General features: G+C 38.6%; 2 protein-coding genes across 2 annotated transcripts; one reads left to right on the forward strand and one right to left on the reverse strand.

Annotated features, from left to right (window-relative positions):
* Positions 1-892: 892 nt before the first annotated feature.
* Positions 893-4,093, reverse strand: LOC120104505 (CCG-binding protein 1-like). Its single transcript, XM_039115734.3, has 3 exons — positions 3,666-4,093; positions 1,535-1,608; positions 893-1,442 (listed from the first exon to the last, which is right to left on the reverse strand). Exons 1-3 carry the CDS (start codon positions 3,901-3,903, stop codon positions 1,128-1,130), a joined length of 627 nt encoding a protein of 208 aa, XP_038971662.3. The 5' UTR covers positions 3,904-4,093; the 3' UTR covers positions 893-1,127.
* A 14,162-nt stretch (positions 4,094-18,255) lies between these two features.
* LOC103723895 (uncharacterized) lies at positions 18,256-22,678 on the forward strand. Its single transcript, XM_008814978.6, has one exon. It carries the CDS (start codon positions 19,299-19,301, stop codon positions 22,131-22,133), a length of 2,835 nt encoding a protein of 944 aa, XP_008813200.1. The 5' UTR covers positions 18,256-19,298; the 3' UTR covers positions 22,134-22,678.
* The last annotated feature ends 374 nt before the right edge of the window (positions 22,679-23,052 follow it).

Genomic DNA, 23,052 nt, shown 5'->3' on the forward strand with positions numbered 1-23,052 from the left:
GGATCCTTAGCCCAAATCACGATTCGATCTTGGTATGTGTTTAATCCCACATCGATTATATACTAGATAAATCTTATATACTTATATAGAGCCAAAGAATCAATCTGATTTTTTTAAAGGGAGATTCTAAATTGTTACTGTAGTAGTAGATCACATCCATTATCTAATTCAACAACAGAAAAATATATCTCTATAAAACTTTCACCAAATGTAACTGCCGTACATTATATAGTAAATACATTATATAATATTTTATATATAATATAACTGTATAAAAGTTTCACCCAATGTAACTGCCGTACATTATATTGTAAATACATTATATAATTGTTTATATATAATACTCCATCCGAACATTTTTTCCATTTGATTTTTTGTTGTATTCTGGAATGAACGCTACTTATTCAAAAGAAACTGGCGATCATTTTGAGGAATATTTCTGTACCCCATCAAAAAAAATGAATACTTTTGTACGTACTGAAAGTTCTGTCAATCATGAACTACTTAAGATAATATTCTTTTTAACACCAGATCTCTTCAATTATGTGAAGGCAAATGTTTTGTTTTTTGAAATAACAAATGCTTAACTGATAAAACAATCTCTAAATCCAATTTGAGAACGAGGGTTACCAAATATTGAACAATCTTCAATGTGCAAGATTTGTTTTGCAAATCCCATCTTTGACATGACAAAGTAAACATTATCAGCAGGGACAAGAGGCCCAGTAGATTTTTTACATTCAATTTCTCAAACCAATACACATATTCTAATCTGAACCCAAAAAAAAACTTGATCAAACTTCAAGTGCCAGAAAGCAACAACCAAGTATATCATTCATAGTATACACTTGGTCGAGGACAACATGAAACAAGATATTTTCATTCTAGATGCTGGACCAACTTGAATCCACAACTGTAAAGTTGTGCATCAAAATAAATTCATATCAGCAAGATAAGGTAGTCTTTATACAGAAAACAAGAATAACACGCAATTTGACCAGTTTCACATGAAAAATATATACACACTACCTCTCCTACACCCAAAAGGACCTCAACCTTAAGAGACAAAAAACATACATGGAAAGTATTATATATACATTGATTCAGTCACCAACACTAGAAACAGTTCAATCAGTTTCATGATCTGGGGGTAGCGTATACCAAGCAGGAAGTCTACCCCTCCTCCTAAGTAGCCTGGTGAAAGAAGAGTCCGGCATTCTAGCTTTTTCTTCTTCTTCCATCTCTTCAGGGGTCTTGGGCAGTCCATCAGGCACAGGGAAAGGTCTTTCCCCTTGTGTCTCTGATCTCAATGATGTGGGATTTTGGACTTCTTTATCTTTCTTCTTTTGCATTGCTGTGATCCCATGTAAACAGTCGATTAGGGACTTCATTCCACCAGCTTGCCTCACTAGCTTCTCCACATCTTCTTTTGGCATTTCCTTCTGTAATTAACCCCCCAAAAAATAAATAAGCGAAGAGCCACAATGAGGTCATAATCGCACAGAACATTCCACAACTTGACAGCTGAAGTTACCTCAAGATCCTTAAGCTCAAAGTAGGCCCTCCAACAGCTGTAGGACTCATCACCTTCAAGTGTCGAGCAGTAATCTGAGGAACAAAAGATAAACAATAATGGTTAAAATCTAAGGAATCCAGATACAAAAAAACACCGTAATACCATTAGTGAATGCTCAGATAAGTCATCAATTCCTTCAACCACCTATGGTTTATTTAACAGATCACTTGCCAAAAGCCTTGGACCTAACCAAGAACTTATACCAATGACTTCTCTATCCATAAGTTTGTACGGAAGCTTCACAAAAAAATATTTGTTTCTCATTAGATCCAAAGCAGATCCACTCGAGTATTAGAGTAAACTGCCGTAGTATCAGAAACTGTCCACTAAAAAAAGTCAGTCTCTCTGTTCTGATTTACAGAAAGTTTCATTCTTTAGTTTTCATTTACAGTCAGTTGAGTATGCTGCTATGTTATCCTGAAAAGATCTTTCCAAAGAATATTTAACTGCTGCATTGTGGTGTTCTCCAAACACAGGGATCTCTGCTACTTTATCATCGCCGCTAAGAAGTGCTGCATTCCATTCAGGGTCGATTTTATAAAGGATTGTGCTGCATTGTGGTGCTTCATCAAATTTTTTTATTCACTTCAACTTCAGATCAGAATTCGTGTCATACACGTAAATGAAACAGAACATATTACAAAATATGGTTAGTGTATGAATATACTTTTTCAAAATTTGAATTGTATATTATTCCATAGAACGTCTTTAGCGTTGTTTTGTGCATATATGTTGTTAGCCTATGTATATGTATGCAATCCATTATGTGCTTTGTAAGAAAGGCACTCAGTTCAACTGTTGCTGAATATTGATGTTGGCATCTTATTGGTGTAATGATATATAAAGGATATTCTGACATGGCTATGACATTTTAGGCTTTGAATTCTGATATTTATTATGTTGCCATTTCCTGACCATTGCCCTTCATATCCAGGTACCGCTCTGCATTTTCAAATATTCTAATGTTTTTGAGTTCAGTTATACTTGACCAGAAGAAATGTAAGTTAAACAAGTCCATCATCAATATTTAAGGCACTCTTCGGAATTTGATTCTTAACAAATGATGGCAGCCAAAATTATGATCATTAGAAGCAAGTGACTCAGAAAAATTCCCCTTTTTTCCTTTCTAAGGGAATGAATTAAAGGTCTGTTTTTATTCTAACATTCAGAGAGGTCTTAAGTATAGCATGTGGATCACCTCCACATGTATCAAAATACACACAGTTATGAATCAAAGAAATTGAGAACTGAAGAGAGGCTAGAGTGGTCTCTCGCTCATATAGATCTGATTGAAAGTTGAAATCTACTAAAAAGAGAAGTAAAGCCAAGAAATGGTTCTGCAAGCTTCAATTTGCTTAGATCGGAGAACATGACTTGTGTGTCGACAACTCAACATATTGGTATACAACCTTTTTCTTTTTCACTCTTTCTATATGTCAACAATATCTGTCTGTCTAATATCAATGTTTTACCAGCTTCATCAGAGTTCATATATTGCACAACTAAGAAGTGTAAGAAAAGCAAAGTTAATATAATTCCTAGATCTTCTCCAATCTGAAAAACCCTTGCAAAATTTTGCTCTTATTCACAATATCTCACTTTCTTTTCTTTTCTTTTTTAATGTTTAGCATGTAAGTGCTGCTGCTGGTCGGTCATTAAAGATCTCCATCCCTTAACTATCACTTTGTCCTGGAGAGAGAGAGAGGGCTAATTTTCCTAATCCTCTCTTTAAACTCTCATGTATCACAGTGATTTTCCCCCCTTTTTCTTAACACTCTTCTCTTCGCATAACTATCTCTTTTTTATTATTTTGTTTTTTTTTCCTTTTAATTCCCCCCCTCCCTCATGACAGGGGAGGTTGAGATCATAAGAAAATCGGGTTCCTCCTCGTACATCTACAGAAAAAAATAAATGATTATAGCGTGAACACCAAACATATTTCTCAAATCATATCCCAGAACTCAAAAAAAAAAGGGTGCAAAGAACACCATCATATATCTCAAATCATCACCCAAAAACATAAAAAAGAAGAAAAGAAGGGGAAAAGAGCGAAGGATCAAGGTTTTTATAATAACAAGGCGGACAGTACCTGTGAGGTCGTTCTCGCATTTCTGCAAGAAAGAAGGCTCCTTGATCAGCCTATCTATCCGGCTCCTGCTGAAGGGCTCGAGCTTGGGGATGGAGGCATCGCTCCTCTGTGCGTTGCACACCACGCTCGATCTCGGCACCGGCCGAGCCTGCGAGAGATCGACGGCGGCGGACGGCTCCAAAAGAAAACTGGCAGCAAAAGAGGAAGATGGAGCTCGGATAGCAACGGATCTCAGCATTTCTCTCTCCTTCCGCTCGTATCGCACAAGGATTTGGTCCTTCTTCTCCTACCTCTGTTTCCGGCGAGAGGAAGCAAGGATTGGAACTTTATACACGGATCGCGGGAACGGTGGGCTATTACGGATAAGTATGGCGAGGGCAGTTAAATTAGTTTTTAAATTATATTCCTTGAGGTCAAAGAGTAGTGCCGAAATCTAGGCCGTAGATTCGCGAAGAAGAAGGAGAAGGTGGGGACGAGGAAAACTGCGGGCGTTGCTATCGGTTTGTTTTGGACGCCGTCAAGCGGATTAATCTAATCGGCGCCCACAAGGCATGATGCCCGGTCAAATAACCGGGCGTCGACGGTGACGCCAAGAGTGGGCGGATTGGATGGATTCATGCACGGTAAGAACGGTAGATCTGGTGTCCGTATAGAAAATTCTGTGTACCCGCGTTGGATGATAGTATTGTCTTTTTAACCGACCGTACTGCTGAGTTGTAGACAGTCTGGCGCAAAGAAAGATTTTTTTTTTTCATGGATACTTTCCTAAAAATTTAAATTTACGTGATTTTTTTTATAAAATTTATATTTATTCTGTATCTTTATATAACACTGTTTAATATAATGATTCTCCCAACATCATTAATAAAAATCATATATTATTTTTAATTAAAAAATAAAATTTTGAAATTACTTTTTTGTTCTTCACTGCGATCGTCTTATAAATGTTTTTTTTTTCACATCTACCCATTAAGGATATTTTAGTCATCTTAATTTGAAAACCGTTATTTTTTTAAGGACGTTAGATGGTGTGGATACATATACAAAAATAAAAATAAAAAAAATAAAGTAGCAAAATAAGTGTTTTACGAGGGTATACATGCAAATATTAATTTTAGAAAAGTATTTATATAAAATTCAATATTTAGAAGAGTATTTATGTAAAAAAATAAAATTTTTTTAACATCAATGTCAAAAAAAAAAGTGACGATGACGTGCTAAGAGTCCTGAAACTAACCCGAAATAAAACTATTAAAATATTAAATTAATTTGGATTTTGAAATTGGATCCGAAGTCCAAAATATAATTTTTGATATTTTGTTTATTATTTTTGGATGCACTTAATAATTTTAAAGAACTAGTCCAAAAAAATAAAATTTTAATTGATTTCGAATTTAAATTTTGATTTAATAATTATATTTTGGATTTGGATAAGAACATTTATAAATGTCGCTATCTACTTTGCCCTTTTGATATTTATATTTTAATGAGTTTTGGTTGCTTCTAGGGTTGCGTTGGCTGCCCTTATCATGAAGCTAGTTCATATGTCACAATCACTTATATTATAATGGGGGACCCTCGGGCCCATTTATTAGTTGCTCTTATCATGAAGCTAGTTCGTAATGTCACAGGACCTCACTGTGTAATGGGCCCCCAGGTTTTTATCTCAACCATGGGCCCATGATGTTGATTTATCACTTTGTCTCAAGTGACATAAAACCATAAATTGGTAAACCAATAATCTTTGAAAGAGTATAAGGGGCTCATATTTTTTTAATACTTCTTTTATTTTTATAAATAAATATTTTAATTAATAAATCTTGAACTCAATATCTAGTAATAGTTTTAAATTATTATATTTGTTGAGATTTTAATATCTCAATCCCAACATATGTATCTGGAAAAATGCTAAAACTTCTCAAATTTTCTGCATTTTGGCTTGAATACCTGCAAATTTTGATCGATCCTCCGATCATAGACGACTTCAAATCTTTGAAAATTGATTGAAAAGGCAATTCTTGATTCGTCTTCTGATCATAGCACATTTCTCTTCTTTAAAATAATTGAAAATCTTGATCCACGCTAATAAATCCCACTCAAAGGGAGAAAAAAGATTTAGGGCATATTTGGTTGGAGGAGTAATTAGATTCTGGAATGGAAATTGGAATGAGTGTTCCTATTTCAACCTTTTAGTTGGGAGGAGTCTTATTCTCATTTTGATTCAAGGAAAGAATGAAAATACCCCAATTTCCAAATATCCGATACTTGCTTTTATTTAGTTCAAACCCTATTCTGATTCTTATTCTAATTCATTCTGATTCCGATTCCAATTCTAGTCGTGACAAAATGTGCCCTTAATATAAAAAAATAATATTATAAGCATTACACTGGCGGAGCATAATCCTCTCTATAGCATTATGAGACACACCATTTATAACTGTAAGAGCATGGCTCCGATTTGCTTCAATGTCTTTGATTGGCCTTCTCATGCAATCTCAGGCTGAAGCAGATGAAACCAAAACATGGGAAACTAGAAGCCCTTCATGAGCACCCCCACCACCCCTCCCCTGTTTCGACCTTGGCTATGAGGTTGTGAATTATTCTTTGTCTAAATTTCGGGAGTGAATTATTGTAGCAACGATGGGAATGATCTGCAGATGAGAAGATGGGAAGCAGCAAGGATTGGTTTTCCTTCATTTCTTTATTAGTTATGGCGGCAGGGATAATTTTCTGTGCATGGATATGGATCTGCCAAAAAATATGGTCTGTGAAATCTCGTCACCTTTCATGATGCACGTTTGATTTGCGACGCAAAAAACTTAAGATACCTATGAGATTTGGAGGAGGTAACTCCTATATTTTCCTATCCTATATGTGAGGACCCGTGCGGGCGTGTGTTTAGTCCCACATCGGTTATTCACTGGGTAGATCTTAGGTACTTATACAGGATCAAAAAATCCAAATAATATCTTCCGGCTAGCCATTTTGGGTGAGGTCCTGAGTTGTTATAAATGGTATCAGAGTGGACCGGCCCATAACCTATGTGGACTAGGGAACACTGCAACACGGATCCATTGGGGCTGACCACGGGCCAATCGTGGTGTTTGTGATTTAATTTGAATAGATATGAACCCTTAGCCTGACGAGGACGTCAGGGCTTGAACGGGGGAAGCATGTGAGGACCCGTGCGGGCGTGTGTTTAGTCCCACATCGGTTATTCGTTGGGTAGATCTTGGGTACTCATACAGGATCAAGGAACCCAAATAATATCTTCCGGCTAGCCATTTTGGGTGAGGTCTTGGGTTGTTACACTATATGCATCTTATTCTTGGGGTTTTGACTCCAATCAAAAACCACCACCCTCATCATCCATGTTGCTAGGAGTGGTTATTGAACTATATGGGGCAATAAAATCACTTTTATGACGATGAAGCTGTTGATATCTTGATGTTTGATGCCAGCATTACTGCATTGCAACACAGAAAGAAGATCCGGATATACTCCTCAGCACCTCTAGTATCTTGACTTTCTAAAACCAAGTCCTATTATCCCCGATAAAGAGGACCTCATAAGCACTCTCAGATTAGTTGGAGACCAAGTCCGTAGAATTTTCTTTTATAATGCATCTTACTTATTAAAACAATTATGGAGATTAAGATTGGAATTATCTCTAATATAGTATCCTTATCGTAACTGCTATAAAATATATCCCATCAGCGTATCGGAGGCTTATCTTGAATACAGAATCCAGATTGAGTTAAATTAGTAGGTATGTGTTGGTGTAGGCCACATCGGCATGGGTTTAAATTGGATCAACTTGACATTGATATAATAGGAGCAAGTGCTTGAGATACGATTTACGAGTTATATGTGCATTGACATGTATTATGTGTATGTGCATGGGCATGTATTACATGTGTATACATAAATATTTGAACTTATATTACAGACTATTTTACCATTCATTTGAGAATAGGGGCATTATAGTTCAGTAAAGTTCAAAACAGACTATTTTAGCAATTAAACATGTTAAAAAAAAGGGACCAGTTGCTGCAAAAATGAGCATAAAGTGAATTCTTTTTACCAAAGCCCCTCGAAATTTCTTTACCATAAAATAAAAAAGCCCCTCGAAATTTGAGTGCTATCTTTTCTGATTTGCTGCGTATGTACTATGCTCAAGCAGGAAGTTATTTCAAGTCAATAGCACATTATGTTCAGACACAGAATCCCATTGCAATAAAAAAAACTTCTTCCAGCCCAAAAAATTTCCTTGGCTCAGAGAACTTAAGGTTTTCAGTCCTACCATTGCAATGGGAAAAGCAGGCCGCATAGCATAAATGACTATTTTAGAGCTTAGGAAAAGAGAACAGGGCAAATGAGTTTTTGTAAGCAAGCTAAGACTATTGCCACCAGATTGAGGAAGTGGTAGAACAAGCCACAAAGATGCCTGCCTCTCTTTTCTTTTTCTCTGTTTTGGTCACTGGAGTTAAATCAAAAGTTTCGGGGGCAAAAGCTTTCATTGGAAATGCTTGGAGCCTTCGAGTTTGGTAGCCTAATTAATCGGCTCGATTTTTAGCCATTTTGTTATCTTACCGAGGAGTGCAAAAACTTTGTATCAAAGTGCAGTCTAAAGAAATTGTGGAATCTGTTACTCAATGCAGTGATATTTTTCTCCTAGTGGTGCCAAAATAGAGCTTATTATTAGTCTGCAGAACGACACTTGGGCCATAGCAATTACTACTTGGTTCATTGCTTCTTTCAAGACCTTTCATTATTGCACCCATGGGAATGCCCATGCTTGTGTCATTCTGCATAGATGTTTCTTTCTGATGATTTGATCATGGCAACTATTTGTGTATGGGGGTGTCCTAAACCTGTGGTTTGGGGATGCAGCCAATTTATAGGAACTGTGGGCTGGCTTTGATTGCCCAATGTTGGACCTTCAAGAATTAAGGACATATCAACTTGGGTGCTCACCAAGGGTGGCAGGAGAAATTAGAAGTTTTTCTTTGGCTAGCTTTGAAAAATAGGCTGCATACAGGAGAATTACTTGCAAAATGGGAATGGGAAGACTCTACTGGATGTCCTTTGTATGGTGCTAATATTGAAAAATCTACTCACTTGTTCATTAACTGCCCCTTCACTAGAATTATTTGGCTAGCATTCAAGGCGTATCTTAAGTTGAAAGGTTTAGAATTATTTGGCTAGCATTCAAGGTGTATAGGAGATGCAAGGAAATCCACGCATCATGGAGAAGAGTATGGAATCAACTCATCGATGGAGATTTGGCTTGAGAAAAACTCGAGGATCTCTCTAAGGAAAAAAAAAAAAACTTTAGCATGCATAGTCCTAAATAAAATCCTTCACACCTTCCATCTATATCACGGAAGACTTATTAGCATCCTATAACAACCAGCTCTATGATCCAACCACTTGCTTTCATTCTCCTTGTCTCTCCCCCTTCTCATTCTTGTAAATCCCTCTCCTAAATTTTAATAAAAAGGGGCAAGTGTCTGACTTCCTCTATATTTATATAAAAAATAACGAGAAGATGCTCTCTTTGTTCTTTTTCCCATGTGTGCCTGTAACCCGCCACTTGCAAAAAAATAACAAATCCTTATTTTCTTGATATTTTCTACATTTGATGTCTTGTTCTAAAACTCTATCATTTTATGGGAATAAAAACTTTTCAATGTTTCTTCTTTAGTTGAAATTCTTATAGATCTAGAACTTCTTTTTAATTAAAACTATCCTTTATAATTAGAATGACCCATGGAAAAATATTTTTCTAAATAATATATTATTTTAAGACAAAAATATTTATTCAAGCATTTTGTGTTAAAAAAATCATAACTATGCACCTCAAATAAATGTACATGCTCATCCCACAAGCTAAACTCTATTATTAGATAGTGCAGCATCACATGATACTTGGGAAGAAAGAATCATTAAACTTTTATTTTGAATCATAGCAAACTACATCTTGTGATGAATAGCAGCTTATTAGATTTATTCTATGTGATTTCTCCTCATTTTCCCTTTTTGTTGCTCAATAACTTGATTCATCATAAAGACAGCCATTTCACTTATTCCTCTTCTCTTTTTCTTTATTTTTATTTTGCTGCTTTATTGGATAAAAATGTCTATATTTGTCTGTCTTTGTTCATTTTAGAGGTTTTCTTTAAAAATAAGTTGATAAAACTCTTTCATGACCTGAAGATAGGGATCTTCTTAGATGTCCAAAGTTATGATTTTGCCAGGCCAAAAGAAAGGAAAGGGAAACCTTTTTCTTTTTCTGGAGTGGAGGTTGCACCCCCCCCTCCATATGTTTTGAAGACAAATGATCATCTTGAGAAGTCCAGCCAATCACCTTTACATTATACCAGATATTAGAGCGGGCAGCAAGGCCACTCTATTCTAATTTTTAAAGCCCAGATACCAAGGACCAAGGTGCAAGATCCTCAAGCATCTGGGTCAAATGCCAAAGCCGTCCTTCCCCTTTTCCTCCATATAACCACAATGCCCATTCCAAAAGATCAATGCACCTCAAATCAATTTATTATCTCTTCTTTAGCTGTGTTATTATGAGCATAACAGAGCTGTAGTCCGTAGAGGTGCTCATCTGGATGCCAACTTTTTAGACTAAACCCTTGAACTGTATCAACATCATGGGAAAAGAATAAAAGAGCAGGTGGAAAAGCACTCAAGGAAGCATGATGGAATAGAGACTACATACAACTCAAGTGCACTCAGATGGGGTCTCAGCTCCACTCCCAAAGAAAGAGAAAGGTGATGTCTCTTGGTTGATTTGAAAAGCACCTTCCACTAAACATAGGCGCCCATAAATAGAGATCCTTTTTCATCAACAAAAAACAATAAAGATCCTCAGATATGAGTAGGCCACAGTTTAAACTCTTCCTAGGTAAGGTCTCAATCAATAATCTCATCCCATGTTTGGCACTGCATTATAGCCTTGAAACACTTGAAGAGATGTTATGGCCTCTAAGGAAACAAGAAGTGAGAAAACCCCTTGAAACACTCTAGAGGAATAGTATCAGACGATTTTTCCTCCTCTATCTTCAACACTTCAAACCTTACGCTTACGCCACCTTTTGCTTAGGAAATGAGGAACTGAAAAAAAAATGTAAAGCCTTAGACTACACATTATAAATAGACATAATCAATAAGCAAACACATGAGGACAAAGAAGAAGTAAAAAAAAAAAAAACAGTAAACCACCTAGATGAGAGAAAAGTCCCCCAGTGTGGAGACTGTTCTCCGGACATGCTCCCACTGAAAAACTACAAAGAATTAAGGAAAATGACAAGTGGGTAGTTATCCAATTATTTTTGTATTGAAACTTCGCAAGCTGCACACCTCACCATGCAAGTGTACTGAGGAAAGAAAAAAAAAGATCTGGTGTTCTTTAGTCAGCCACCAAAGAGATCTTACCTAATAATAATGCTATAGAGACAACAAAGGAGCCCCTAATGTGGAACTTTTAACCTTCCAAAACCACCAAAAGAGTCACTAATGGGAATGGATGATGATGTAATACACCATCCACAAGAGGGTGTAATTTCTGAAAGTAGCACTCTTCACATAAATCCCAACTGGTATATTTCCACTCATATATGATAATAGAGTCTTCTTAAACCCGAAAAATTGGAAAAGTATTCAATATAAATAGTTTAGGTACCATTCCTTGTGCTCAATTACTTACTGGTTAATGGTAGATAAGGAGGAAAGAACCAGCTATAAGTCAAAGGAATGGATTGTCTATTTACTAAACACACACACATACACACACTGTCGAAAACGAATTATAACATGTTCTCCAGTCCCTCACAAGCTTATGATTCTAGAGTCCCATGGCAGATTGCTGAGTTATTTTTAGTCCACACCTTTATCATGTCTTCATTTTCACATGCACATAAAAAAAGAATCAAATTCTGTTGATGCAAAGTCAATTTATAATATTTTAGATCATTGGTAATTTTCTATACTAATTCCATCCTAGATTATATGCTATCTTACAGGAGAATATGCCCACCCCTACAACTTGAAAGTGCTATTGCAAGATAATGTCTTATTTCTGGGAACATACACAATCACATTTGTGCTAACTAAAGTTTTGAAAGATGACCCAATATTTCAGACTTTGTATGAGGGAATATGTATTGGAAAGCAGCATAACAATATTTAAGCTACAGTGATTTGCTAAGATCAATAATGCTGCTTATATTATTTGAACCCATGTATCAGCCAAGAAGCACACTTCTAATCATCATGTTAATACAAAATGGAAGTGCAAATTAGAGACAAATTAAGATAGACCGAGTGGCTTCGAGTAAAATGAAGATCAGAATTTGTTTAATGAGATCTGCTGCATGACAATATTGACAAAAAAAAGATGCCTGTAGAATTTCTCTGCTAATCACTGGCTGACAAAACGTAGATTGTTAGAATCTCAATTATTACGATGAGCAGTGCCATGTTAACAAAGAAATCACTCGCAAAAAATGTCACCTAGCTGACGTGACAGCTCTTTTTCTTCATCCGCAGATGGCAACTGTTAATTTGTCGAACGCGAGGAGGAATAGAAGTGCCACGCATCAGCTTTGTGACTGTTTTGGATGAGGTCTTTGTGTCACCTTATCCCTTCTCAATTAAATAGGCTTATCTCCTTGGAAAAGTACAGGCCAGTTAGTTGAGTGAGGAGAAGATTAGTTTCTTCCTTTAAAATCACCTTCTATAAGGACATGGTTCTTATCTGGCACGCTTCTTTCTCCTCATTGTTTAACTTTACAACATCTTTGTTCAATAAAACTAAAAAAAAAAATATTTTTTGCAATAACGAGGGAATACCTATTAAATATGTGCAATGAGGTAATGAAAAGAGATGTATGTGCATGCTACCTTATATTTCCATCTGGGAGAAAAGGTCTTAGCTTGGTTGCCACAAAATGCAGAAAATATTTTATTGTGTTTTGAGTTGAAAGAGGATTGATATCATACCAAAAAAGATGCTAGTGGAGCTTGAGACGGGGGGAAATCATGGGATTATTAGTAACAAAATAATGATGATGACACACTTGGGATCATGATAACAGATAGAAAGGCATTAGTGGCTGGAGCTTTATGGAGGATCTCACTTAATATAGCTTGTTTTATGTGAAAAACAAAAGCAGTGTTGGTTTCAAGAGATAAAATCTGGAGAGTACTCATCATGACTTAGCTTGTTTATATCTGGAATCCTTCTGGCAGAACTTTGGATTAGAAAGGTTTGGTCTATGACTGATATCTTGTTTGGATTGAAGGTGACTATACAACAATTAAATCCTGGAGCAAGAGGAATTTTGATAGTTTGCATGCTACCATCTACTGCTCTCAGATTTGTGGAATGTGTTCTTTTATATCTGAAGTTTGGAGATCATCCTCATATTCTGTCACATTAATCAACTTGTAAATTGGATATGAACTACAAACTAAGCTGATAACTCCGGCTAAATTATATGACTGAACTCTCTCTCTTGGGTTTCTTGAATCGATGAGAGTGGATTTTGGGGACTATCATAGTTTAGAGTAATAATGTAAAATAAGCCTATTGAGAAACAGAAAAATAAATATCACCATCATGATTTACATTCAAAAAATAAAATAATAATCACAAATACCTTAACATTAGCAGCATCCTTCCTGAAAGAGCCAAAATACAACCAAATCTGGAAGGTGACATTGGGCTGTCTTTCGACCAGGAGAGATGTAAGAGCTTCTCCAATGTGTGAGGAGTGCCCTGACATGGAGGAATCTATCAGCCATACCCTTCTCAAATGTCCTCGGGCAGCACAGATTTGGAGAAGGGCTTCATTTTCACTACCGCGGTCTCGGGGTTGGTAGAGGGCTTTTTGCATCTTATGAGGAAGTCCCTTCGGAGATCGAATTTTGCCGAGTGGGGCATCATACATTTGGTTGGACAGAAATGCTCGGATCTTTGAGGGCAGAAGGGCGCCCACCGGAATGGCGGTGGACAGAGCTTTCCGACATTCTGCTGAGATTACCACGGTCACTGCGTCGACTTCATATAGGATGGCTAGGGACATCTGGGCCCCACCTCGCTGCGACAACGCCCAGATTCACTTTTGTCTCTTGGAAGCTCCTACCCCTCAACCATCTCAAGGTGAACTTTGATGGAAGCGTATCCACAGGTGGAGACAGATGAGGCATCATCTTTGTGATTAAAAGTCATGACTCCAGGTTGATTGCAGCTGGGGGGTGTCGCACCATTGATATGACAACTATAGGGGCGAAGTTCAGGATAACTTGGGAGGGCATCACCTACGTGAGGTGGGTATTAGGGGCTGAATGCATCTCCCTAGAAGGGGATTTAGCCATAGTTATCGAATGGATTTAGAACGAGGACCGGTGGGGGGCGGACACCCGCTGCTCAATGATATTTGCAGGCTGGTGAGGGATTGCGGCTCTTTCCAGGCTATGCATGTGTTCAGAGAGACGAATAAAGCTGCGGACTAGGTCGTCTTTTTTGCTGTTCAACACTTGAGGGAGTTCCTATGGATATATTATTATATAGCTGCCCCTCTACTATTACGCTACATTCTCTCTCTAGACTCTTTTGGCTTTTACTCACATTAGAGCTGCGTGAGCAGCCGTTGTACTCAGGAAAAAAAAATAAAGCCAAAATATGGGATCAAGGATATTTGCAATCTTTTGAATGGCGACCCCCTATTGGTTGGTCTACCGACAACAGTGCTGGTCTATTATGGTGCAGAAACAGAGAGTTTCCATTGAGATAGGATGTGATGCGATTCTTTGATCCATTTTTATCCAAATTGTGCTAAAACAATTGGTAGGTCTGTATTGAAGTGATCATCCATCAAATACAAGCCTCAAAGGCTTAGCTTGAAAGTGGGACAAGGGATGGGATAAGTCATTTATCCTGCCTTATCCTGGAATAAATGCCAAAAGAAACAATTATAAAGTGGAATAGCTTATACCCAACAATTTGATCAGCCTCACTTTTTGTCCCTGCTTAATTAGTGAAAATACCTGAAACCCCTTCAATTACCAAAAAACACTTCGTTAGCTAAAAAGTAAGCAAAGGCATAATATCTTTACCCAACTTATAACCAACACAAGTCAGCTTTATCATGCTACTTGATGATGATTATTCCACATACAAATTTTCTATTACTCCTACTTATTCACTTTAAAATGGAACTAGCTATCACCAAATTACTTCTCCTGCTTCCAAGCCAGGCCAAAAAAAACCATGGTCCATGGATGGCAACCCATCCAAGTTGACCCTCCTTGTTTCCACCATCCAACATACTTGAACTGCAGCATGTCACCATCTGCTTTTAGAGCTTGAACTCATCAACTTTCCACAACCCTAAAACTGGAATCATGGAGCAATGCCCAATTCTAACAACCCTAAAACTTGCACCCCATTTGCATTTAGAGACAACATGAGAGTGGGAGGAACATGCTCTTCCAAGGACACTGAGCCCTTTGAGATTAGGATGCCTTGAATATTTTTTGGTATTAACTTGCTTATTATGATCCAAAAAAGGACTGCCCCAGCTGTGCTTTGTCTCAAGTAGTAGGCCTAATAAGTTTGTACATGTCAAAAAAAAAAAAAAAGTTAGGTCAAACATTTGTCGCAGGGCTAGAAAGGCCTAGTTCCTTAGATGGGCGAATAAATTGGCCTCTCCTCCAAAGCGTGCGCTGACCTACACCAGTTCTCCAATCTCAAAAAAATCCTCATGAAGAGGCTGACCAATATCTGACCATCCCCGCTTGTCCATAGCACGACTAAGCTTGTCTTTTCTTGGAGAAAAGAATAAAACCGTGCCTGTTAGCTCATCAATACCGAAGAGGAGGGGGAGGGGAAAAAATAAAGTAGTCATATGATATAATTGTGATGCAACGTAGTCCACAGTTGAAGATGACTTATATGCTTTAATTATACTGTGATTTTGAGTTGTTGTGTGGAAAAAATGATCCTAATTGCATCATGATAGTGATTAATAAATGATCAAATGATGATGGAAAAAGGAATGAGGCTCCTGTATTAAATTCTAATTCATTGATGCTTGGGTGGTCCAATGCTAATTAATTCAACAAGAAATTTATATACTAGCACACATACGAAATTCTTTGGGTTAGGAATGCCGAAAAATAAAATCTATTCTGATGGATAGAAAAAAAGGATGGATGAGAGGACCCATCCTTCTTTGTGCCCAGTGCAACATAAAAAAAAATGAATAGAAATATTTTTTTATTTAATATAGGAGGAATGAATGGAAGGAGGGATGATATTTGTATGATTCATTCAACTACTATTTAATAAAAAAAAAGTAGGACATAAGTCTTTTGCCTTTTGCCAAAAAATTAATGCAGGATAATTTTGTCAACGTAGAAATCTATTCCTTATATGGTCCACCTATCCTTGTATCCTTTCAAATTTGGAAGGATACAAATTGGTGGGCTAGAATGGATGAGCAACCACTTCTTTTTTATCCATTGTTTGTAAGATTTTAAATTAACCAAATAGTGGATAGAGGCCATCCATCCTTCCAATTCCATCCATCCTCGTCTCGTAACCCCAAACAAACACAGGATTACTTTTTAGCATTTAAAGACAAGTACTAGATTATCATATGTCAATATTTGATGATCCACCTCAAACTTTGAGGCATTGATATTGCTTGCTTGATCTTATAAGGAGATCATCATGTGTCACTCAGACTTATTCGAGAACTAAAGATCTAGATCTTATAAAGATATATATCAACTTCATTTTGCTGATCAATCATCTCTCTCTCTCTCTCTCTCTCTCTCTCTCTCTCTCTCTCTCTCTCTCTTCTTCCTCATTTTTGTGGCCACCTTTTTTTATTGGCAAGGGATTTGGCTAAACATGTTCTGTGGCATGTAATGGTTTATGGTTACATTTCAATATTATGTTCAATATAGCCAATAATCATTTTTTCAGACCATAAGTAAAATAGAAATCACTATTATTGACTGATGATAATATGGAGTAGAAAAGTGTTCTCAAAACATACGTAGTAGCCAAATAAGAGCAGCTAATGCTACAACAGACAACCAAAATTATCATGCTCGCTTACTTCTGTCATAATGAGAACTTGGTCCACAAGGAGCTACCAGGATGCAGTCCTTTTCTTGGTGCCAGTTTCCTAGGTGCTGGGGTAGTGATAAGAAATTTTCATGGTGAGTCAGCATGTCATTATCCATTAAAAAATGGCATGAGTACGGTTACCAATTCATGCCTCTATCCAACCAAGGAGCAGACGGCTGGTGTGGTATTGACCTCTGATTGAATTGGCTTTTGTCTATAAATGGTTGTCAGACCTACCGAGTCTTAGTGTTTTAGGCTTATACCATGTTTAAGCTTCTCTATTCTACATCATCCGTCACCAAATATAAATTCTTCTCCTATGTCATTTATTCCAAAACCGTTTAACATTTGCACTTACCTTCCAGGATGTAAACTATTAGGGCTATAACCAAATTGAGTACCATTTTATTCATATCTATATTTATTTTATTTAATAAATATAAATATAAATATAGATATTAATTAGATGTAAAATTTATATTTATATTTGTTTTAAATAGATGCAAATAAAATATAAATTAATAGATAAATTACTAAGTAGAATCTAATAAATGATTAAGTAGGAGATAAATCAAATTAATAGCATATTAATATAGTAATTTATTTTTTAAATAATTATAATTACTATATAAAAATAAATAAGATTATAAAAAGAATAAGATATTTTGATATGGATTGGATAGTTATCTATCCATATCAAAATCTTTTTTTTTTATGGATATGGATACCAATATAGGCATTAATCAGATGCTCAAATTTATATCTATATTTTATGAGATTCAAATACAAAAATGAATTTGGACAGTCCACCTTCACCTCTAGAAATAAGTCTACTCTAACTTTTAGGTTGCTCCAAATCGAAGAAACTCAACGGCCATACCTCAAATTGTTAGAACAAAAAATAAAAAATTAAAAACTTGAAAGCCATATTGAAGGGTGACTCGGCGAATATGATCAGTTAGATTCAAGAGGTTCGAGTGGTGGTGGAGTGGGTCACTCTCTGCTTCGAGATATTTCGGCGGTAGTAAAAGATGGGGTGGCCTTTCAGGCTAAGCATATATTCAGAGAGGCTAACGAGCCGCGGACTGAGTAGCTGCTTACAAAGCCAGCCACTCCGAGAGCACTCTGTGGGCCGAAAAAAGGGAGTCAACTTGGGCACTCCATGATCCATTATTTTCTAATTTTATTGATGTATCGATACTCGTAATATATGAAATACATGTTTTATAAAATTAAAAAAAAAAAACTGCTCATAGAATGCAAGATGAGCTCAACAGGCACGCCCATGGCAGCACGTAGCGTTGCGCTGGCTATGGCTGGGGATTATGGAATTGGGCCCAACAGCAAGAGGCGGCAGGAGAGCCCACCCCCAATGGCATGCCACCCCACAAGTATTTAATTGGCTGTTCGATGGCAGTGATGTGGCAGGGCCCTATGAAAAAAAAAAGAAAAACAATATTTTATCTTGAGAAGTCAATGGCCATGCCCTTTATTTCTTAATCAATATCAGCTGTTAATTGATTAATTAATTTGTTTTATCTGTCCTTTTTTTTTAACTGGGAGTTAACGGAGGGAAGGGAGAGAGAGAGAGTAGGTGGTGTTGGGGCAGGGAAAGGGGCTATAATGGGGGAAGGGAAGAGCAGGCGGAAATAATGAATGCAAACAAATGGAGTAATGGAGCTGATGGGAAAGATGGCCTGCTTTTAATTCGTTGCAGGGAGGGGTTGGCGGAGAGAAGCAAACAGAAAGAGTATAAAGGGGTCGGAGTCTGTTCATGTGGAGGGGTTTGTGGATCTGGGTTTCTGTTGAGATGGGAGAAAGATCTGTTCTTTTGACTGCTCTGAAGGGCTTAAATTAGGGTTCCTGGGACTTGTTTTTGGATTTTTTTTCCCTGATTTTCTTCTTGGTTTTTTTTTTTTCTTCTTTGGATTGCTGAGTTGTTGTGCTGTGTCTATCTTCTTTGCTTTGGAGTGGTGGGGTTCAGGTGTTAGGGCTTCAGAGGCGTCTGGTTCTTGGTGTTTTAGAGGGAGTAGGAAAGGAAAAAGAGTTTGTTTTGGAATCAAAATCTAGTCTTGCCCCAGTTTGCTTCTTTTTCTCTCTTTTTTTTTTGGATAAAACTTCTTTTTCTCTTTTCTCTTCCCTTCTTTTGCTGTGGATGGGATTTTGAACTTCTCAAAGTTCTCATGTTTCGGGGTTTCGTCAATGGGAATCTGTGGTTTTAGAGTTTGAATGCCCTTCTCTTTTGTGTTCTTTTCAAACCCCAAAGTAAAAGTCCTCAAACTCCGTTAAAAGTTCGGGAATGTTGTTGAAGCTCTAGGGTTTCCGTCTCTCCCTTTCCCCAACGCCGTCCCCACCGTTTCAAGCTTCGATTTTTGAACGAAAGCTCGGATTTTGACCCTCTCTGTGCTTCCTGGGGTTAGGGTTTTGATCCAAATCTGATGGTCTTCTGAGGGTTTTCGAGGAGCTTGGCATACATGCATCTGTCTCTATGGAAGCCGATATCCCACTGCGCCGCCCTGATCCTGGAGAAGAAGAACCGGTGGCGGGACGGGTCCTCCGGCTTGTCGGAGGAGGGCAAGCGGCGGCCCTCGATGCTCCGGCAGCTGCAGGAGAGCAAGCTCCGGGAGGCCCTCGAGGAGGCCTCCGAGGACGGCTCCCTCTTCAAGTCCCAGGACGTGGACACCGAGCCTTTCGGCAACCCTGACGAGGGCTCCATCGGCCGGTCGCGGTCCCTCGCCCGCCTCCACGCACAGCGGGAGTTCCTCCGTGCCACCGCCCTCGCCGCCGAGCGCACCTTCCACGCTGCCGATGCCATTCCCGAGCTCGACGAGGCTTTCTCTAAGTTCCTCACCATGTACCCCAAGTACCAGTCCTCCGGCGAGATTGACAAGCTGAGGTCCGACGAGTACTCTCACCTCTTCGACGCTGGTGCCAAGGTATGCCTAGATTACTGCGGCTTCGGCCTCTTCTCTTACCTTCAGAGCTTTCAGAATTGGGAGTCATCTGCTTTTAGTCTGTCAGAGATCACTGCTAATTTGAGCAACCATGCTCTCTATGGCGGTGCCGAGAAAGGCACTGCCGAACATGATATCAAGACTCGAATAATGGACTATCTGAACATTCCAGAGAACGAGTATGGTCTGGTGTTTACTGTCAGTAGAGGTTCTGCATTTAAATTGCTCGCTGAATCCTACCCATTTCACACAAACAAGAAGCTCTTGACAATGTTTGATCATGAGAGCCAGTCTGTGAATTGGATGGCTCAGAGTGCAAAGGACAAGGGTGCAAAGATATGCAGTGCGTGGTTCAAATGGCCGACGCTCAAGATCTGCTCCACGGAGTTGAGGAAGCAGATCTCGACCAAGAAGAGGAGGAAAAGGGATTCAGCTGCTGGTCTATTTGTGTTCCCAGTTCAGTCTAGAGTTACTGGAGCTAAGTATTCTTATCAGTGGATGGCATTGGCACAGCAGAATAATTGGCATGTCTTGCTTGATGCTGGGTCTTTGGGTCCCAAGGACATGGATTCACTTGGGCTGTCTCTTTTCCGGCCGGATTTCATTATAACATCGTTCTACCGGGTGTTTGGGTTTGACCCAACTGGTTTTGGATGCCTCCTTATCAAGAAGTCAGTGATGGGGAGCTTGCAGAACCCAAATGGCAGCACTGGATCAGGAATGGTGAGGATTGTTCCAGTGTTTCCCCAGTATCTGAGTGACTCTGTGGATGGTCTGGATGTACTGGATGGGCTTGAAGATGAGACTGTCAATGGAAATGATGAATCACTGCAATCTGATGCCCACCGACGATCACAATTGCCAGCGTTCTCTGGTGCATTTACATCGGCTCAAGTAAGAGATGTGTTTGAAAGTGAGATGGATCATGACAACAGCTCTGACAGAGATGGGGCGAGTACCATCTTTGAGGAGACAGAGAGCATTTCTGTTGGGGAGGTCATGAAAAGCCCAGTTTTTAGCGAGGATGAGTCGTCAGAGAACTCCTTCTGGATTGATTTGGGTCAGAGCCCGTATGGGTCAGACAATTCAGGGCAGCTGCACAAAGGGAAGTTGGGATCTCCATTACCACCTTCTTGGTTTGCTGGGAGGAAAAATCATAAGAAGGTATCTCCCAAAGTGACATCCAATAAATCAAAGAGCCCAATTTATGATGATCATGTATTATCTTTTGATGCAGCTGTCCTATCAGTCTCACAGGAACTGGACCGTGTTAAGGAAGAGCCTGAAGAAGAGCATCCAGAAAGAAGCCGAAACAATGCAGATTTCCAGCATGTCAGCGAGATTCAGGAAGAGCCTGAAATCAAGGAAGCAGCAGCTACACGAGCTGTGAAGTTTTCCACTACTAATGGAAGGAAAACCAGCAGCTCTGCTTCTGTGTTTGGTTGCCACAACAGTCATGAGAATGGTTCAACATCTGAAATATGCCAAGAAGGCCATGTTGAGGCAAAAGAAAGTGCCATAAGAAGGGAAACAGAAGGTGAGTTTCGGCTATTGGGAAGGAGAGAAGGAAATAATAACAGATTTGCTGGAGGTAGATTTTTTGGTGTGGAAGAGAGTGAAGGGGTCATAAGCATGGGACGCAGGGTATCCTTCAGCATGGAGGACAGCAAGCCTGCAGAAAGATTATATCATACTTTAGATGCTGGTGAAGGATCTACACATGCACTAGGTGATGATGATGCCACAAGTGATGATGATGAGGATGCTCAAGAGTGGGGCAGAAGGGAGCCTGAAATTATTTGTAGACATCTTGACCATGGGAACATGATGGGTCTCAACAAAACCACTCTTAGGTTGCGCTATCTGATCAACTGGCTGGTTACCTCATTGCTGCAGCTGCGCTTTCCAGATTCAGGTGGGGGCACCGGTCTGCCTCTTGTCCAAATCTATGGTCCAAAAATTAAGTATGAAAGAGGTGCAGCTGTGGCATTCAATGTGAAGGATAGCAGTGGGTCACTGGTTAACCCAGAAATTGTTCAAAAGCTGGCCGAGAAGAATGACGTTTCTTTGGGCATTGGCTTCCTTAGTCATATAAGGATCATGGAAAGCCAGAAGCAGTCGCATGGGGCAGCGGATTTGACTGATACTTCATTCTGCCAGCCTACATCAAATGGTCGCCATGACAGTAAGACCAAGAATGCTATTATCAGAGTGGAGGTTGTTACTGCTTCCCTTGGATTCCTCACAAACTTTGAAGATGTGTACAGGATGTGGGCTTTTGTGGCCAAATTTCTGGATCCAGCGTTTCTCGAAAGTGATAGACTATCCACAGTTGTGGAGGTATCAGAGTCATAGCCAGCGGAATTTGGTTGCAGATGCTGTCAAGCTTTGAGGGAGGCCTGCAGCCTCCTGTGCAGCTCGAACCTAGAAGAATGATCATGAATGAGGGTGGTGATTTGGTCTGGGGGATGCAGGAAGCTAACAGAACCGAAGGGGTTGTTTAATTTTCTTCTGCTTCTTTTGGATCCCATGGGAATTTCCCCATCAGAAAGGGATGATAGCTTACGGTTCCGCAGGTAAATTTATTTATTCTTGGCCTGTTTCCTAGATATCTATCATTTTGTTTATGTAGAGTTTGCTTAAGAAATATTTATCACCGAGTTATCAGTGGAGCACCTTTTCGGTGAAATGATGCTTGTAAAGCAGAAGTGAATGGACAGAAAACAGTTCTGCTACATTGTAAGATACTCATTGCTCAGATAGGAAGACGAAGCAAGCAATTTTTACCCCTTCTTTTTTCCATTCTTATGTGTTCGACTTCATGTCTGCAACTGGTGGTGTATTAAACGTTTCTACTATATCAGTTATTTAGAGAGATCTTGAAAGATTTGTTCTTTTTATATATTTGTTTGATTTTCCTTAAGTTGTGTTTTTATCCCTGTTGTGTCACACTTTTCTGCGACTCCGCCTATCTAGGATTTCATATACCATATTTCTTAAAAAGATATTGGAGTGCAGTTGTTTTGATTCTTTGAGGTGAATGAATTGTTTGGAGTCATGGCCATGAGAACTTAGAATAGTCGTTTTGCTTTTACAGGATAAATTTTCTGTTGGGAACCTTAATTTTGTTATTTTGTTTAATAGAATTGAAATTGGTTAATGGGATGATCTGTGGCTTCTATTATCATTTTGTTGCATGTAACCTAGTGTGCAAAAACACCTGTCTGCTTGCGGTCAGTCCCGTTTGCCGGTCCTGAGGTTATACTTGGAGGAG

This window comes from Phoenix dactylifera, chromosome 9 (genome assembly GCF_051530095.1).
Source record: "Phoenix dactylifera cultivar Ajwa chromosome 9, Ajwa_hap1_PhDact_Kaust_v1.1, whole genome shotgun sequence".
NCBI lineage: Eukaryota > Viridiplantae > Streptophyta > Magnoliopsida > Arecales > Arecaceae > Phoenix > Phoenix dactylifera.

What these genes read in the sequence shown, in the direction of transcription:
- LOC120104505 (XM_039115734.3), bottom strand. Translation starts at nt 3,903, where the DNA reads ATGCTGAGATCCGTTGCTATCCGAGCTCCATCTTCCTCTTTTGCTGCC. An exon ending in ATGCGAGAACGACCTCACAG is followed by an intron (nt 1,609 to 3,665) that starts GTACTGTCCGCC and finishes TTTGTTCCTCAG; the next exon opens with ATTACTGCTCGACACTTGAA. An exon ending in TTGAGCTTAAGGATCTTGAG is followed by an intron (nt 1,443 to 1,534) that starts GTAACTTCAGCT and finishes GGTTAATTACAG; the next exon opens with AAGGAAATGCCAAAAGAAGA.
- LOC103723895 (XM_008814978.6), top strand. Translation starts at nt 19,299, where the DNA reads ATGCATCTGTCTCTATGGAAGCCGATATCCCACTGCGCCGCCCTGATC.